The sequence below is a fragment of the Camelus dromedarius genome, chromosome 16, assembly GCF_036321535.1.
Source record: "Camelus dromedarius isolate mCamDro1 chromosome 16, mCamDro1.pat, whole genome shotgun sequence".
Taxonomy (NCBI): Eukaryota; Metazoa; Chordata; class Mammalia; order Artiodactyla; family Camelidae; genus Camelus; species Camelus dromedarius.
In genome coordinates, this window is record NC_087451.1 from 55758505 (window position 1) to 55776876 (window position 18372).

The 18372-nt window shown below is 49.8% G+C and overlaps 1 protein-coding gene and 1 non-coding gene across 4 annotated transcripts; one reads left to right on the forward strand and one right to left on the reverse strand.

Moving 5' to 3' along the window:
* The first annotated feature begins 7071 nt into the window (after positions 1–7071).
* GSDMA (gasdermin A) lies at positions 7072–17722 on the forward strand. Of its 3 annotated transcripts, none has more exons than XM_064496047.1 (12): positions 7072–7141; positions 7804–8020; positions 8185–8365; positions 11709–11874; positions 12705–12801; positions 13317–13364; positions 13775–13801; positions 14332–14352; positions 15003–15157; positions 15575–15689; positions 16438–16511; positions 17153–17722. In XM_064496047.1, the coding sequence occupies exons 2-12, from the start codon at positions 7807–7809 to the stop codon at positions 17393–17395; spliced, it is 1341 nt and encodes a 446-aa protein (XP_064352117.1). In that variant the 5' UTR covers positions 7072–7141; positions 7804–7806; the 3' UTR covers positions 17396–17722. The 3 variants fall into 3 exon arrangements, with proteins under 3 accessions (XP_064352117.1, XP_064352118.1, XP_064352119.1); XM_064496048.1 differs by having other exon boundaries at positions 7086–7141; positions 7747–8020; XM_064496049.1 differs by lacking the exon at positions 7072–7141 and having other exon boundaries at positions 7857–7961.
* Positions 10988–11059, reverse strand: TRNAT-GGU (transfer RNA threonine (anticodon GGU)). The gene has a single exon. It is a non-coding gene; the product is annotated as a tRNA-Thr (tRNA).
* Positions 17723–18372: the final 650 nt, after the last annotated feature.

Consider the following 18372-nt stretch of genomic DNA (forward strand, 5'->3'; position numbering starts at 1 on the left):
TTACAAAAGAGCCCAGAGAGGGATGGTGAGTTGTCCAAGGTCACACAGGGAGTCAGGGAAAAAACAGGACTAGAACCCACAGACCCCCTGTCCTTTTGAGACACACACACACACACACACACACACACACACACACACACACACACTCCTCTTCCAAGGGAATGGGTTGAGGGAGGGGTAGATGGAGACGATGGTGGACTCGGAGATGCAACCAAGGGAGCTGGACACAGGCAGGAAGAGAGCCCCACCCACTCAGAGCCAGCTCCACCCCACCCAGCTGAAGAAGCTTCAGGAGCATGGGGAGAACCTATCCATACATGGTGACCGAGGCTGTGAAGATGCTGAAGGAAGCCACCCTGGAGGTAGGGAGCAAGATTGAAGGAGCCATTCCATCTCCCTTCTGACTGCTGCTGGGTTCAAAGTCAGGAATCTCCAAGATGGTTTCTCTGCTCTGCCCCCCATCCATATACACACTCCTTCCCTCCCACAGCCCCTGAGTCTCCCCTGCGTCCTTGCCTGTCATTAAGGCACCCTAACATCCTTCTCTCCCATCCATGCCTGCCTCTCATCCAGTTCCTCTAACAATGGCCTCCCACCTTTTACAGTACCACTCTTCTCTTTTTAAGGACTTTTGCATCTCATATCTCACATGAATCCTGTGAGGTAGGTGACGCTGCTACAGCAAACCCCTTCTCATGTGTTTGGGTAACTACCTCAGAAAAGCCCAGTGACTCACCAGCTACTCGGTGGTGAATCTGTGAGCAAAACCCAGGCTCTGAGACTCCAGCCGGTGCTTTCCCCTCACAGCTCCACTCCCTGCCAGAGTTCTTGCCCCCTCTGCCAAGATCCCCTGTCTTCACATCTCTCCCATCCCCTCACCACCACCACCTGCCCCAAGCAGAAGTCACCGAGAGGAACAGCCAGAGTGAGCCAGGTGGAAGCCAAGTGGAACTTGAAGGAGAGGAGGGGAGGCAGACGGCCCAGGGTCGGTCCCCCCTGCCTCGGGGCTGAAATCTGGGCGATCAGCGTGTTCTATTCCTCTTTAGGGTCTGTTCCCAAAACCAGCTGGTGATCTACAGCCCCTCCACAGGTTCCTCCCAACCCCTTCAGTGTGGCTCCCTAGTGCCTGCACCTCCCACCACTCCTCCCCGCTCAGAGACCACCCTATGTAGGCCTATGTGGTGAGGGGAGCCGGCCAGGACAGGCCAGGAAGAGTCAGGGAATCAGTGACAGCCAGTGATCCATTTCTGACCCCCACAGACATCCTCCCACTCAAAGACCAGAATCTAAAAATGTCCCCCTCTGAAGGTGAGAGAAGCTAAAGGACTCTTCTCCCTCCCACCCCATAATGTGATGAGGGCAGTCGGACGAAGTCTTAGAAGGTGAGGACACAAAGACACCACTCCCCCGCCTTCTCCAGCAAAGGAAAGAAACCAGCCCACTGAGGAACACAAGCCTGGAGCCCTTTCTCAAAACCATGACAGGATGGTGGGTGGGATGCAGAGGGGTCTCTCTGACTCTGACATGACGTAGTGATGCTGGGGATCCCAGCCACAGGTTTGGTTTCTTGGGCTTTTAAGTACATCCTCCCCCTGCCCCCAGCCTCCACCACACTCTTCTAGGTGTGATGAGTCTGGACCCACCCAGGGCTGCACCACGGGGCAGGCGGACCCTTCTTCCCTAGAGGCTCTCTGTCCTCCATCTCCGTCTATCACAGTCACCCTTGGTCCCTTTCGCGTCTGCAACATCCTCAACCCCATCGAAAAATACTGTTAGGAGTTGAATTCCCCTGTCACTCCACACCAGCCCCTGCCCTGATCCTCTTTCCCTGGAGAGGGGTACCTGAGGGAGGCACAGGACACCAAGGCCCAGAAGGAGGACTCTGTGCCTGGGGTGGGGGGCCCTCTGGGTGAAGTTATGTGGAGGCAGGAGGAGCAGGGTATGGTCCTCGTTACCACTGTCCTCTACGCAAAGCTCTGGGCCTGAGCCGGTCCCCTGGGAGCCCACAGGGTTTCGGTAGCTGCAGGCTGAGGTGGAGGAGCTGCTGTAGCTTAAGGGCCTGACCCGGAACAGCGGACGGCGGGGCTGAGGGAAGGATTGGCACGACTGGGCCAGGCCCTGAGGCCCAGGAGCTGTGGGACATAGCGGGGGCGGGGCTGCGGCGGAGTGGGCGGGACTGCAGGAGTCTTGGGGCGAGGTGATAGAGACTTCCGGAGCACGCTAGAGTGGTGACTGCAGTCCTGCGGGGTGAGAGGCGGGGCTTAAAACGTCTAGGGGGAGGAGTCGGGAGATGGGGCGGGGCTAAACTGGTGAGGGCTAGACCTGCGCGCCGGAGGCGGGGCTACGAGCCGTAGGAGCCAGATGCAGGCTGAATGGGGCGTGACTGGCCTCCTATTCAGGGAGCTGTCATCCAGCATGTCCACTCGTCCACTCGAGGAAGGCCTCTTTACGCTAAGAGAGACTGGGCTCCTGCCCTGAGGAGGGGATCTCCCTGTCTCTCTAACCGTTGAAGTATCTAGCTGATCACTTCCCATCTCTCTGTCAAGTAGATGGGACCCTAGATTTTAACAAGCCATAGGTTCTGAGAGTTTCGGGGAGAGGGGCGCATGGTCTGAGTCCTCGAATGACTGCAGGAGACTTCTAGCAAACTCAATTCCATACTGACTGGGCACATCTTCTACCTGCTGGAGGCTCTGGGTGGTGAGGATCTAGAATGGAGATGGAGTCAGTCACTGATGTGACTGACAGGCCTACTGAGTTGGGCCCAAGGTACCAAGAGGGACCTAAAACATAATTTATGAGTCCCAGTGCAAAATGAAAATTTCAGGGCGCATTCAGTTCCTCAGCACAGCTTTGATTTGAGGACGTGTCACAAGACACCGAACAGTGTCTGCTCAGCTAGGATTTTGGAGATGTCTTGGGCTCCAAAGCTGATCTGGGAATTGGGGAAGAAAACTTAAAATTTTTTAGGAGATAATAAAAGAGTCTGGGGGTTTTACTGTGTTCAGAAAAGAATAGTTTATTTATGGAAGTATAGCCCACAGTCTGCAGTCTGCATTCCAAAACTTCCAACCTCCCATGAGAGATATAAAATGCAACGACTTTGGGGCACATTCTTCCTCCTCCTCCACCATTCCAGTCTGTCTCTTTCCTCTTTGGCTCCTTTCTGAGGAGAAAGTCAATAATAATAAAGAAGAAAATGGGTAAAGAAGTAATTAATGTCCTGTCCCAATGTCTGGGTCTGACTTCAGGGTCCGCAGTGCACACTGTAGGTCAAGTTGCCAGAGAACAGGTGGCTGGGGCTTCCTCCACTAAGTCTGTTCCCTTACCTGATCCCCATCTTCTAGCAACCACACACAAACCACAGCTTGGTGCACACGCATATCAAGGGGTGATTATCGCCCATTAACTCCCTTGATCGACCACTAGAGGGAGGTAGAGAGCAAAGCCTGCTGCCTGCATCAGCACCACGCACCACTTAGCTTGTTTCAATAAATCACTATTAATTGACCAAAAAATTTCTTACATATTACTCCAACTTAAATTTCTTTCAGCACAGTTTGAATTATGTCCCAGATTCCCCTGAACATAAACAAAGACTCTGAGGAAAAGGAGCCTCTGGACCCTAAAGGGATTCTGTGACCTTACCCTAAGGCTTTACTGGAGTTTTCCTTGAGGAGCTTGTGGTGAATGGGGGGGGGGGGGGGTGACAAAAAGACAGGATATCCTAGATAGGTGGGAGGAACAGCCCAAGAACAAGCCTGACATGGATGTTTTTATTTCAAAAGCACAAGACCTTCAACCTGGCTGGTCTCATAAGCCCTTATTTCTTCTCTCTGCCTTGAACTTACAAAGGAACCTGCTTGGAACACCATTAGGCAGTTTGCGGGATGGTGCAATGGGGCAGAAGTAGAGTGGGAACAGGACAAGGAGAAGGAGGATAGGCCTGGTGGAGTTCAGAGTGAATGAAGGAAGGCAAGAGGAATGAAAAGAGCGAGACTTCTGGGTCAGAGGAGACAAAACTGGCTAGACAGACTTTTTTGGGTCCTGAGAACAGATACAGGTGTGACTTCTTGAAACCACTCTTCTCCAGATCTTTGGAGGATAAGGTAAGAAGACAGACACTAGGAAGAAACCCCCAAATGTCTAGCTGAGGCAATGATGGGATGGTCAGAGGGTGGGGAGTGGGGCTGCCTTCTCAGGAGCTGATTAAGACCAGGACCACATGATGGTTTGCTGTGGTGTCACAACAAAGTACCAAATAAGAGATACAGAGAGGCAGAGAAGAAGTCCAGGAAGAACCAGGAAAATAAGAGATGAAAAAGATATTACCCAGACAACACCTTTCTGCATACATGCACACATGTGACAGGAACTGCATGACTGATGACAGCCTCCCCACATGCCCAAGCGCCCACTTCTGCTTCTCCTAAAGAGGAGAGATGTTTGCTTAAGATAATGATTAGAGCTGTCGAAGGAGGCAGTATTAGGTATCTGCACAAGATGAGCCCAGGTTCAATGGGAAGGAAGGTAAACAAAAGGACAAGGGGCAGGGACCAGAGACCCAGCAGGGGCAAGGTCTTGTTTTGTTTCAGGACACAGAAGAGAGAGATTTGGGAGCACCTGTCATACCGAATGAGACTTTGCGGACAGAGGTGGAAGAGTTAAACTTTTAGGAGTTTTGCTGAATATGATGTGATCGAATCTCCCCTAGTCACCACCAGCCCCTCCAGAAAACTTCCAGTAAAGACCTAACTTACTCTTCATGGGTTTTAAGCCAATATTTCATCTTCAGTGGGTGATACTGAGGAGAGCCTCAAAGTGAGAGCATGAAGGCTCAGTGGTATTCAGGTTATACATGCACTTATGCGTAGACACATATCCCAACACCATAGGAGCCTTGCTTGTAAATGTCTTGATTTGACCATAAAAAAGAATGAAATAATGCCATCTGCAGCAACATGGATGGACCTAAAGATGATCATATTAAGTGAAGTAAGTCAGATAGAGACAAATATGATATCACTTATATGTGGAATCTAAAAAAATGATACAAATTTTATTTAAAAACCAGAAATAGATGCACAGAAATAGGTAACAAACTATGGTTACCAAAGAGGAAAGGAGATGGGGAAATAAACTAGGAGTTTGGGATTAACAGGTATAAACAACTATATATAAAATAGATAAACAACAAGGACCTACTGTACTGCACAGGGAACTATATTCAATTTCTTGTAATCAGCTATAATGGAAAGGAATCTGAAAAAATGTATATATATATGCATATGTATTTTTATAACTGAATTGCTTTGCTGTACACCTGAAACTAACACCAAATCAACTACACTTCAATTTTTAAGAAAAGACACTTTTTAAAAAGTTTTGATTTGTCATCTAAAGACCTACCATGTGTGTAAAGTCCCCTTTAAAATTCCTTCCAGGCAGGGATTTGAGATAAGAGTAAGACCCGAGTGACCGATGGTAAGATGTCTGAATTCCCACCGGAGATGGATGTTTGGAGCTTTTCCACTAACTCCGCTATGCTTCTGCCTGTGTACATTTGTGTGTGTCTGTACAATACTCTTTTAGGAGCAGAGATGCTGAACAGGAAATAAGAGAAAACCATTTGGTCTATCTCCGTCTCTGCCTACACAGGCATATGCTTGTAGCTGTGCCATAGATACGTACCTGGAGCTGAAACAGATGGAATGAGGCAGTGATGTGCGGGCTGACAAGCAAAAAGATGGAGGACAATCTTTCAGTTGCTCTTTCTGCTGGAATTTGAAGACACAGGATTTCTTATCCCCTTATCACACCCACAAAGCCTCGTCATGAATCCTAGCTGCTTCCCAATGGCCATGATGGAACAGAGATGCCTTCCCTCATCACACCCATGCATGCGAACACACACACACACACACACCCGAAGTCCCGCTGCCTCTCTCTGCAGCCCCCTCCAAGGTGCCTTCCTTCCTCTCCTCTCAGCCCATCAAGCCAACCTTCCACTGGCATCTCTTCTTCCGCCTTGGCTCCCCCACCCACACTGGCACCTGCCTGGCAGCACCTCTCCCGTCCTCTCAGCCCTCGGGAGGCTGGGACACAGGGCCTGGGGCAGGGCACACGTGGAACAGGTTAATGCTGTTCTCCCGGAAGTGGAGCAGGTGAGGGGTGGGGTCACTGGAGCAGGTGGGGTCCCTGGAAGCCAACATCCTTGCCTCCACGGAGGCATAAAGCAGCAGCCTGTCCTGGTGAAGGACAGTCATTCTCTCAGCCCGCAGACCAAGAGAGGCCCAGACCCTCACTCCAGACCCAGCTGCTGGTCAGGACCTAGCACCGCTCCCTGGTAAGAACTAGAGGACAGCAGGGGAGGAGAGGGTGTTCTAGGGACAGACGAGATCATGGGTGGGACAAGAAGTCCCCTAGATCCCGGTGGGGTAGGAATCTTGATCGGCCTTGGGGAGAGAAGGGGGAGGTGGCCCTGTGAGCACTTATCTGATGAGGAGGAGACAGCAGTCACCAGAGCCCTTCCCAGATTGGCCAGGAAGTGGTTCTGTCCCATCTGGGCCCTCCCAGGAATGAGAGGTGAAAAAAGCACATTGGAGCTAGTGTGGTTGACAGAGTGGCCCCAGCCCCTGTGTGTGTGCACCCTGCTTCCCCAACTCTGTGAGGTGCCAACTGGGATATGAGGCGGTTCCAGGCTGGCTGGTGTGTCCTCTTCCACCCTCGGGGATAACCCAGCTGTGCCAGCTGGCTGCCCAGCCAGAGCACCTGGACTTGAACCTCAAAAACAGAGAGCTGAGACCATGAACTTCAGGCTCTTGTAGGCCCCATGTTCTCCAGGGCCCTCTCACCCCAGCTCAAGTCTCCCAGGGCCGCGTTCATGCATTCACTTGTCCATCCATTCCACACACGTTGCCAAGCTCCAAGTCTGCACCAGGCACGGTGCTTGGAGCTGAGGCCACCAGGATGACTAAGACCTACTTCCTGCCATCTAGGAGGTCACGGTAGAGTAGGCGAGAGAGTCAGGTGAACAAATCACAACAACAGGAAGCGGCAGGTGTCTCAGAAGGCATTTTGGGGTGGAGTCACCAGCTGCCTGAAGGGGAGAGAGAAGGGGGTCACAGAGGAGTGACCGGAAGTGAGTCTTAAAGGACACATAGGGATTCTTTAGATTGGGAGGGAGGTATTACCAGCAGAGGGGGCGAGGGCAAAGAGCATCAAAATGCCTGGATCTGCTGAGTGGTACCTGGAGGGAGGTGGGAGAAAGTAGAACCTACACCCATGAGCCAGGAGAAGGGCACAAGGGAGGTAAAGGGACAGGGAAGTGACCCCCACCCAAAGAAAAGGCAACTGGGTGAACAGTGCTGCCTCCCGGGCCCTCCCCCTTGGCACCAGGGGTGGCTGCCTCCCTCCCCCAGCGTCCCCAGGTCCTGGCTGTCACAGCTCTCTGGGCATGTCTGTGTGAGAGGAGCTTTACTTCCACAGCTGATGAAATGCTCCGGCCGGGCTCCAGGTCCGTGAAGTGAGCAGGGAGTAAGAAAGGAGCCCTTGACAAGGAGAGGGGAGGGCTGGCTCCCCAAGCCCGCCGAGCCACCCACCAGGCGACTTGTTTTCAGCTCTCAAGGCTTCATTTCCTCGTGGTAGAATGAAGACTCCTCTGGTTCCTTTCAGCTCTGACATTCGGAGAATCCAGGCATCTTTAAGGGTGCCCCCGCCCCAGAAACCCCCCATCTCTCTCCACAGGGGACGTTCTGGTCTCCCAACTTGTCACTTTCCTGTCTCCCTCCCCCTCCTGCAAAGACAATGACCATGTTTGAAAATGTCACCCGGGCTCTGGTCCGCCAGCTGAACCCCCGAGGGGACCTGACACCCCTGGACAGCCTCATAGACTTCAAGCGCTTCCACCCCTTCTGCCTGGTGCTGAGGAAGAGGAAGAGTACGCTCTTCTGGGGAGCCCGGTACGTCCACACTGACTACACCCTCCTGGATGTGCTTGAACCCGGCAGCTCGCCCTCAGGTCAGCCTCGGGCGTGGGGTTGGGGACTGAGGGAGGGGCCCCCAAACCTCCCTCTGCCCTGGTGGTGGCAGCATGGATAGGAGTCTCTAGCCCAAAGACCTCGCAGGAGGCGGGGACCACGGATGCCTCTGAGCCCAGCCCCCTTCGTCTTCTCCCTCCTGCAGACCCAACAGACTCTGGAAACTTTGGCTTTAAGAATATGCTGGATGCCCGAGTGGAGGGAGAGGTGGATGTGCCAAAGACGGTCAAGGTGAAGGGGACAGCCAATCTGTCCCGGAACAGCACCCTGGAGGTCCAGACGCTCAGTGTGGCTCCTACGGCTCTGGAGAGTTTGCACCAGGAGAGGTGAGACTGGGCAGGGCTGGAGGGCTGCTGGGATGGGGGAGCGGTGCGTGGAAAGGGTGCTTTGGGCCCTGAGTTAAAGGGCAGGGCCCTCACACTGACCTTCACCTATGTGGTCACCCCAGGGGCGCTCTTGAAAATGGCCTTCTGGCCTATAGGTCATTTAGGCCATTTCTTAACCACTCCCCACCCCTTCCCGTCCTTCCACCACCTCCAGTACCCCTCCCCACCATCACACACACACACACACACACACACACACACACACACGCACGCACACACACACACACACACACACACACGAGGACGAGTGTGTCCCCATTAATGTGTTGTGCGACCTTGGCAAAGTCACTTCTCTTGGGACTTGAGTTTTCTTCCCTGAAAAGTCACAGCGTTAGATGAAAATTTCTAGGGTTCCTTCTGACCCTAAGACTATGAAATACACTAAAAAGCGAAGAGGCCTTAACTGTTCCCTACTGTGGCTTGAACACAGCATTCTGCTCCCATAAATGAAGCTCTCTCCCCTGCCCAGTCCCGTGCCCACACCAGGCTGGAAATACTGCCCCTGCAGCATAAGGGGTGTGGCAGATGCCATGTCTCTTCTGGGCTCCTCAGATGTTTCGCTTGACAAGGGAACCGACTTTTAAGTAGTTAAGTAGTGGTTGAAAGGAGGTGAGGATCGGGGAGGCAGGAAGGAAGGGTGGGGTGCTTGGGAAGCCATCCAGGAAACATTTATATACCTTGCTGAGTACAAAGCACCCCACTGGTGCTGGGCTGCACGAGAACATCTTTGTCTGAGAATCTGGTGATCTCGGAGTGTGGGAAAAAATGTACAACAGTAACTAATCCAAGGCAAGAAGAGGTCAGTGTCCTAGGAAGGCTTTGCCTGAGTTTTGCGGCAGGTCAGAGGGACTTCTGGCTGGGGAAACGAGGGCAGACTTCACAGAGCAGGCAGCCCATGAACTAGGTCTTGAAATAAGTAGAAATTGGACAAGCAAGACTGGGAGAATGGCATTACAAAGGCACGCAGGTGAGAAATCTCAAAACCTATAGGGACTGTGAATAGCCGGTTTGGCAGGAGCAGAAGAGGGATGAGTGGAACAAAGGAGGGCCCAGGTCATGGGGACCCAGGTGTCTGGTCAAGAAGATGGAACTATGCTGTAGGCACCAGGGAGACCCTGACGATGCTCTGATATGTGTCTTGACTAATTCGACCAGACGAAGGAAGTGAGTCAGCGGATGAGGGACAGGGGTTTGGAGGAAGCAGGCAGACCAGGCAAGACTCTGTTCCACTGCCCATCAGAGATACAAAGTGAGCTGGGAAGAGCAGGCAGAATGAAGGGGGAGGAACAGACGTGAGGCCTCTGGGGTGGCAAGATGGATGGACCTGGCAGCCAATAGCAGGGCTAGGGAGAGGGTTTTGTCAAAGCAACTCTGATGGAGATCTGATGCACAGCATGATCGTGTTAATAATTCTATATTGTATAACCGGAAATTTGCTAACAGAGTAGATTTCGGGGAGGGGGAAGGTATAGCTCTGTGGTAGAGTGTGTGCTTAGCATGCACGCGGTCCTGGGTTCAATCCCCAGTACTTCTATTTATAAATAAATAAATCTAATTTCCCTTCATGAAAAAATAATTTTTTTTTAAAAGAGAGTAGATTTCAGATGAAATGGTAACTCCGTGAGGAGATGGGTATGTTAATTGGCTTGACTGCGGTAATCACTTCCCCATGTATATGTATATCAAAATATCACCTTGTACACCTTAAATATATACAATTTTTATTTAAATAAATTAAATACATAAGAATTTTTTAAATGACTCTGGGATTTGACCCAAGTGGTGACCTTCATAGGAACGGGAAGACAGAATTTAGAACCGAGTTCGGAGAGAAAAAGTGAAGCCACACATGTGGGTGGTGGTCAGCAATTTAAAGATCAAAACTGCAGGAAGGAGGTCAGGGGAGCTGTTGGAAGGAACTCAGACAGAAAACCAAGTGTGGAATCTCAGAGAAGATAAAATTTTAGGGAACCAAAGAAAATGAAAGACCTAGAAAACTGAGATGCAGACAGAATGGATAGGATTTAGAGCCAGAAAGACAGGAGCAGAACATGGGAGGCAAACTGGTCAGAAGCCTGGCGAAAACAGCATTGCACAGAGGGTTTGCACAGACAGGTCCAAAGTCTTGCAGAGTTCAGGAAGGCCTCTGAGTTCAGTGGGTGGGGTGGGGGGGTCATTGTGATTTCAGTTGAGGAGTGGAAATAGAAGCCAACTTGTCAAGAATTTACAGGTGGGCAGTGAGGAAGTAAAGACCCTGGGTATGGGCATATCTTTTGAAATACTTGCCACTGAAGTGAAGGAAAGAAACAGAATGGTAATTGGAGGGGGTAGCAAGACCAAAGGACAGGTTTATGTGTGTAAGCAAGTGGAGAGGAGGAACTGGTGTTAATCACAAGGGAAAAGATAAGAGGTGGAGAGGAAGGACCGAGGAGAGATGAACAGGGAGGAGAGGGAGGAGAATGCAAGGGAGAAAGAAGCCACCACGAGGCCCTGTTCTGGGCCAGGTGTTATGCCTGAGAAAAATTCTTTTACGTTTCTGTTTTTTTTAATTTTTCCCCCTAAGGGAGGCACTGGGGATTGAACCCAGGATCTTGTGCACACCAAGCGCAAGCTCTACCACTGAGCTATACCCCCCAACCCCTTATTTTAGTTGTTTGTTGTCGTTTTTACATGTCCATTTATTAAACAAGAACTCCTCCATGACAATTTAATACAATATTTACTAGCATTTAATTTTGAGAAAAGTATTTCCCTCTACATACAAAAATACAGATTTGAACACTATAAAAACAATCAGGACAAGCACCATGAAAAATTAGTCCCTTAAAAGAAATAAAGGGGAGAAACTGAGGGCAGCATGAGATTTTGTCTGCTGTCAGGTACAAACCAACAGGAGCAAAGGCTTTGGGGCCCCAAACCACTCCAAATGGATAGAGCCATACCTGAGAGCCAGTCCGAGCAGGATGGTACCCACCCCAGGGCATCTGTGTCCTCGGTTTCAGAAGCCAGGGTGGGAGCTCTGACCGACCAACAGTCTGTCTCTCAACAACCCTGGAGGTAGGTGTCATTACCCTCATTTTGTAGATGAGGCAACCCAGACTCAGAGAAGCCGCCCTGACAGTAAGCGGGAGATCGGGGTTTCAACCTGAGTCTTACTCCAGAGTCTGCACGCTTTCCCTGACACCATCAGGCCTCGCTCCTGGGAATGACAGAAGGGAAGAGAAGGACAGGGCCCAGATGGGGAGAAGCTCTGGACGGTACCCTGATGTTTCTCCTGCCACAGGAAGCTGATGGTAGACCACCCGTTCCTGAAGGAGATGCGAAGTGAAAGAATGAACCTGTATGTGGTGATGGAGGTGGTGGAGACTGTGCAGGAGGTCACCCTGGAGAGAGCCAGCAAGGCCGATGGCTGCTTCTCCCTCCCAATATTCGCCCCGTTGGGGCTACAGGTTTGGTTCACACACATACACACACTTACATTCAGCCTACCCTCAGTGGCTGCATTGACTTTGCCCGATCAGTCCCTCTGCCCCAGTACCGAAAAGGACCCACTCCTTCCCCCTGCTCTTCAACATCCAGACCCCAGTTGGCCAGAAACAAATCCTCTCTCTGGTCAGTGGTGTCCAGTAGGGCACAGTCCTGTGGCAGGTGCCACGGGGAGCTATCAGGGAAGAGGAAACTCATAGTGTGGATTCTCCCCTAGGGTGCTCCTGATCTACAGCAGAGACATCCTTTCTGTCAGAAGGTTCTCAGTCTCATGGGGGAGACACAGAGGTTAAAGACTAGAGAACACAGGCTTGGAAAACTCAGTGTGTAATAAGTAATGCTCTACATGTTTGTATCTGTTTTGTATAAATGTTCAAAGGATGAGTGGGAACTAAGAGTAGGGATTAGTCATGGAAGGCTTCCTGAAGGAGGTGAGCATGGGACAGATGGCAAAGAGGAAGAAGGAACCAGGGCCTGGGTGGAAGCTCTAAAGTGGGACAGGGATACACAGGTAGGTGACGGAACAGATCTGCCTAGTTCCTTCCTGTACCGGAACCAGGAAATAAGAAACAGATTGTTAGAGGCATGATCAGCGGAAATGAGAAGAAGAGCGCTGCCACAGAAGCTCACTGTGCCGGGTGGAAAGGCAATCATGGATACCACTGAGGTGTTCCCCACTTCTTATCTCCCCAAAGGCTCTCAGGCCTCGCCCTCCACTTGCCCTGCCAACACACACCCAATGTCTCATACTGAGGCTCTCTGCACATTCACAAATTCTTATGTCTAATTCTAGGGATCCATAAACCACAAGGAGGCTGTAACCATCCCCAAGGGCTGCATCCTGGCATTTCGAGTGAGACAGCTGATGGTCAAAGGCAAAGATGAGTGGGGTGAGCAGACACCAATGGTCCCCTGCTCAAGATGAGAATTACCTGCACCACAACTAAGGCATCCTGGTCCCCTCTTGTGGCGATGTCAGGGACTGAGTAAAGGTGTATGTTGTGGTCCAACTTCCAGGCACAGAGGGACAGGGTCTGCTCTGGAGAGGGAGGGAGGAACTCCTGGTTCTGAGCATCTCAGGGTGCTAGGCACTGTGTTCGCTGAGGAGAGGGAATACAGAGATGAACAGGCACAGCCTCTGCTCTCAAGAAGTCTGTGGCCAGTGGAGGAAACTGACACAGACACCAGTACTAGAACGCAAGGTAGAAAACAGTGTTATCATGGGAGAGGATTTACAGAAGAAGAAAAGATTACGTCCAGCAACAGAGGTAGAGCTGGGGACCAGGTGAGGCATTTGAGGGCAGGTTCCCAGCCCTTAGCAGAGCCCATGGGCTTGAGACTAGAGAAAGAAAGGTGGGGCGACCGTTAAGAGTCCTCCTGCTCTCCCCTCTCTTGCTCCTTTCAGATATTCCGTGTATCTACAATGATAACATGCAAACCTTCCCTCTTGGAGGTAAGTGGAATTGCTTCCTGGCCCCCCACATCTTCTGCCCGACCCCTGACGCTATGGGCTGAAATCCCTCCTGCTCTCATGGGGTACACCAGAATCCCCCAAGGAGCCCCCTGCTTTTGTTTCCCAAGTCTCTCAAAGCATCTATCCTCAACTTTAGGAAAGACAGATAGAAGCATATAAATATCCCCAAGAGAGACAGAAACAGAAAGACAGAGACCAGAAGGCACCATCAGAAGCAGATATAAGACTTGAAGACAGTGTCTGTTCCCAAATTGCGGGGGCGGATGCGCTAACATCATCTCTCTGTGTTTTTATAATGATCACTGATAAAGCTGCCTTGACAACTGCTGTAGATTAAAAAGGCACAAAGACGTTTTATGCTGACATATGTACATTGTTTCTGTCTTCAGAAAAGCCAGAAGAGGAGAAGTTCACCCGTAAGTGTTTCCTGTCATTTCGCCGCAACTTCCTTGACAGAATTCTAAAACTCCAATCTTTTTCCTCCATTCTCTCTGGGACTGATGAGGAACGTGGCAGGGCAAGTTTCAACAAACTATTGTCTCTGAAATGTGGCAGGAATTCTAATGGCTCAGGAAAAAAAAACAGGGGAAGGGGGAAGTCCTTGGACAACATGCCCAGGCGGTCTCATGCCTCCGACCTCTGTCCTCAAGGGCCTTAGTAATTAATACCTGTTACATCACGTCTGCAACTCAGCCACCCAGGGCCCGGGGCCGGAGCCGCTGAGTCACAGTGATGCCAATTCAATGCAGGTGCCCTGGTTAACAATGCATTAGCTTCTCAGCTGTCTCATTCCTGCCTCTCACGAATGGAGCAACCATATCCTTAAAATGGCTGGGATATCCCAGCAGACGGGATGTATTTCCTAACCTCCATTAATGTCTCATCCCCTGGGTATGGCTACTGTTTTGGAGGATTGCATCCTAATTGTTTTTTTTTTTTCCCTCAGTTATCCAGGCATCTGATGTTGGTAAGGAACTTTATGTTTCTTCCTAGACTTTGGCAGGAAGGCAGTGGAAGTAGCTTTGGAGTGAAGGGAGGGGAAGACAGGTGCTAAGTCCTAGACGCTGGCAGCTGGAGCCACTTCCAGGAAGCCACTCTCTCCAAAGCAGGCTAGACGTATTCTTAGGATGAGGCCCCTAGAGGGGCAGGTGGAGATTCAAGCTATCCCTGATCCACCCACATCCCTGGATTGAGACCCACTGCTCTTTCCTGTCCCAGTTTTTGCTCAGTCATCACAATCACTTCTTTGTCAATAACTTTAGGGAAGGGAAATAGAACTTCCTTCTCAACTCTTAGCTGAAGTCTTAGAGAAAGGGAAGTCAATTATCTACTGATCTGAGATGGATGGAGCCTAGGGTCTCAGGGAGAATGAACTGCTGGCTTAGATGATGTGGGTCCTGGCCCAGCCCCTCGCCCCCACATCCCCCACCACCCAAAGCCTCAAGTCAAGGCTGGTGGATAACTTCATGAACTGCATTCCTTGGTCCAGCAAAAAGAGAGACCAGGCTCCAGCCGAGAGCAGAGCCCAGGGGCCTGAGCAGGGTTGGATGAAGGAGACCCTCAGGGAGAGGGCTGCCTGAACTGATGGGGATGGTGCCCCATCTACTGTCCCCACAGGGGAGGCATTCAAGGACTTCAGAACACTAAAAGAAGAGGTTCAAAGAAAGACCCATGAAGTGGAGAAGCTGAGCCCAGTGGGGAAGAGCTCCCTGCTCTGTTCACTCAGCAAACTCCTAGGGAAGAAAAAGGAGCTGGAAGACCTGGAGTTCACAGTGAGGACCCAGCGGAAGGGGGGAGGTGCAGGAGAAGGAAGGCTTTTGGTGGAGGTGCATGTGGGTGGCACAGCTGGTAGGGGATCTGACAGATTTGGCAGAAGGTGGTTAGTGGCCAGGAGCACTGATAGCGGATGCCTTCCCCAAGGCTGGCCAAACACCCCCCAGGCTGCCAGACCACCTGGGACCTGGGTCCCTCTGAAGAAGGGAAACAGTGCCGATTCCATGCTCCTTTCCAGAGTCCAAGGCTCAGGGACCAAGGAAGGAACCCAAGAGTCCAATACTTTGGGAGATTTGATACCTTGAAAAAGAAACAAGGAAATGGAGATAATTAACACATCTCAAGGCATTGTTAGTTGCCAGGCACTGTGCCCTTTACCTGTGTTATCTTAAATAGTCACCCGCCTTTCCCTACAGCTGGAAGGGGCTCTAGACAGAGGACATGAAGTGACCCTGGAGGCACTCCCAAAAGATGTCCTACTATCAAAGGAGGCTACAGGTGCCATCCTCTATTTCCTTGGAGCCCTAACAGGTGAGTGGGGAGTGAGGTCTTCATTTATATACCTTTTCAGTGGAGGAATGAGTCACTAAATGAATTCCTGAATGAATGAATGAATGAATGAGTAAATGAATAAATGCCAGGCACATTATACCACAGTTAATTAAATTATATCTACATTTTTAAAAATTGGTTTCATTCCTAAGGGTCCATTTGGTCACCTTAGCCTACTCTTGCTAACAGAGATTGGGAAATCACCCTAGTTTTATCAGCCATATATTTAAAACTTTTGAATATAGTTAAGCTCATCAATTTTATATTGATATCTGTTAGCTTTAATTTGAGGGTAACATCTTCTGATCTGACCCCTGAATTCTCTTCTTCCCTCTGCAAGAAACACTCCCCAACTTCTAAAAATTCTCTGGTCCTTCAGGTGTAAACTGAGGTGTTTGTTCCCTAAGAAGCTGGCCCTCAAACACCAAGACCAAAGTTAGACCCCTCAGCTATGGCTCCCGTAACAGCCTGTATTGTAATTACTCGTTACACTCTGTCTTCTCTGCTAGACTGCAAGCTCGAGTGAAGAGAGGACCAGTTTTACCCAACAGCCCCAGCAAAGGTGCCTGGCATAGAGCAGGCATTCAACCATGGATGACTGTATGAATCAATTAATCCCGAAGGACACCCATTCATTAATTAATTAATGCTGGAAAGGCACCCATTTGGAGCCTGTAGTCCCCTTTGCACCAACACCACACATCTCTCTCTCTGCTTTTTCCTCCAGAGCTAAGTGAAGCCCAACAGAAGTTGCTGGTAATATCCATGGAGAAAAAGATCCTACCCATGCAACTAAAGCTGGTGAGAAAACACCACCAGGTGTGACAGAGAGTTTGGGTGGGAGTCAGCTAGAAACAGAGGAAAGATACAGTTTAACTTCATGACAGAACCTTCCTAGAGGGCCTCTGTCTTATCCTAGGAGCTCCTGCTCCCTTCCCTTTTCTTTCCATGTTTCTTCCTGTTTGCTAGTTCACAACTAGAAGTAAAGAATGCATTTCTGGGCAATTTCCTGGCTTTTCCCACCTGATTTTGGGAGAAGGGACAGAAAACTCTGGTGATGTGAACAAATCTTAATGTCTCTGAGTCAGCCTCAATTGATTCCTCTATAAAATGGAGCTAAAAATAAACATGCTGGGGGGTGGGTATAGCTCAAGTGGTAGAGCACATGCTTAGCATGCATAAGGTCCTGGGCTCAATCCCCAGCATCTCCTCTAAAAATAAATAAATAAACAAATCTAATAACCCCTCCCCCAACAAACAAACAACGTGCTGCTGCCCACTGTATGAAAAGGTTATGAAAAAAGCTCAGACAGAGGTGTAATGTAAGAAAAGGGATTACAAGTAAAGAAAGGTAGTGCTCTTTGTGTTTTTTATGAGTTAAGAGAAAGGAGTAGAGGTTGCCAGCTCTTTCTTTCTTTTCACGTTACTTTGGTTTCCTCCAGGTGGAGAGCACAATGGAACAGAATTTCCTACAGGATAGTGAAGGTGTTTTCCCCCTGCAGTCTGAGTTGCTTTCCTCCCTTGGGGAAGAGGAACTGACCCTCACAGAGGCCCTAGTAGGGCTGAGTGGCCTGGAAGTGCAGAGATCGGGCCCCCTGTACATGTGGGACCCAGACACCCTCCCCCACCTCTGTGCCCTTTTCGCTAGTCTCACCTTCCTGCAGCTACTGACCAAGGCCTCCTAACTTGCCATTTCCACCCACTTCCTGCTTCCCTAATGCCTTCCCTACCCCCTTATGCCCTGTCCTGACGCCCAAGGTCATTTCAAAGCCACCAGGCTGAAGATAATGGACACCCTAGTCGATCATCCAAGTTAACCAATTTCCACTTCTCCAACTCTGTAACTACCCTCTGCCACCCCTATGACTGCCACCCATCCACTGATGCTTAAGTCCTCTAAAAGTAGAAACACTCAAACTTTTAAAAACTATAAACCATTTCAGCAAAACCTAATTAATTAATTAATTAATTAATTCCCTATCCCAACCCCTCCCACTCATGATCCCAAAATCAAGCTTTCCTGGAATTCATGAAAAATGTTGTTTCACTTTGGAACAAATAAATGTCTTCTGGTGTCTTTCTTTCAAAATCCATTGTAAGGAAATTCTTGTGCCAGAAAAAAAAAAAGACATTATCATACTACATGTAGATTATATGTAAATGAAAACTATTACGCTGTCCTCAGGCGAGATGGAAAATGCTCAGGGACGAACTAGCTGGGTGGAGAATGTGGACTCTAGATTCTAGAGTCAGAAGATCATTTCAAAGCAGCGTATCTTCAAAGAGGAGCCTTTGGGATCCTCTGGACTTGAGCTGAGAGGCTGGGAAAGGCACAGACCTAGCGATATGTAGTATCAACCCAAAATGAGAGTAAGACAACTTTTCAGTTTACAGAATAGAAAATGCGGATAAGTCAAAAAATGGTACCCAAGAATAAGACTGGCCCAAAACTTTAAAAAAGAAAATGTGATATTATCTTATTTCACCTTTCCTCCTTCTGCCCTCAATTCAGGGTAGTTGTGGGAGGAAGTGATGTGGGTAATCTTGGCACATGAACTAGCTAACATAGATTTTCAGTCTCATAAAACTTCTGGGTTCATACCAGCCTCCTCTTATAAAGCTGGGTTTTAACATCTTCCATCAATCTCTTTTAAAATAGTTT

Coding starts and splice junctions, on each gene's coding strand:
- GSDMA (XM_064496047.1), top strand. CDS start 7,807: ATGACCATGTTTGAAAATGTCACCCGGGCTCTGGTCCGCCAGCTGAAC. Junction 8,021..8,184: donor ACCCGGCAGCTCGCCCTCAG/GTCAGCCTCGGG, acceptor TCCCTCCTGCAG/ACCCAACAGACTCTGGAAAC. Junction 16,512..17,152: donor TACCCATGCAACTAAAGCTG/GTGAGAAAACAC, acceptor GGTTTCCTCCAG/GTGGAGAGCACAATGGAACA.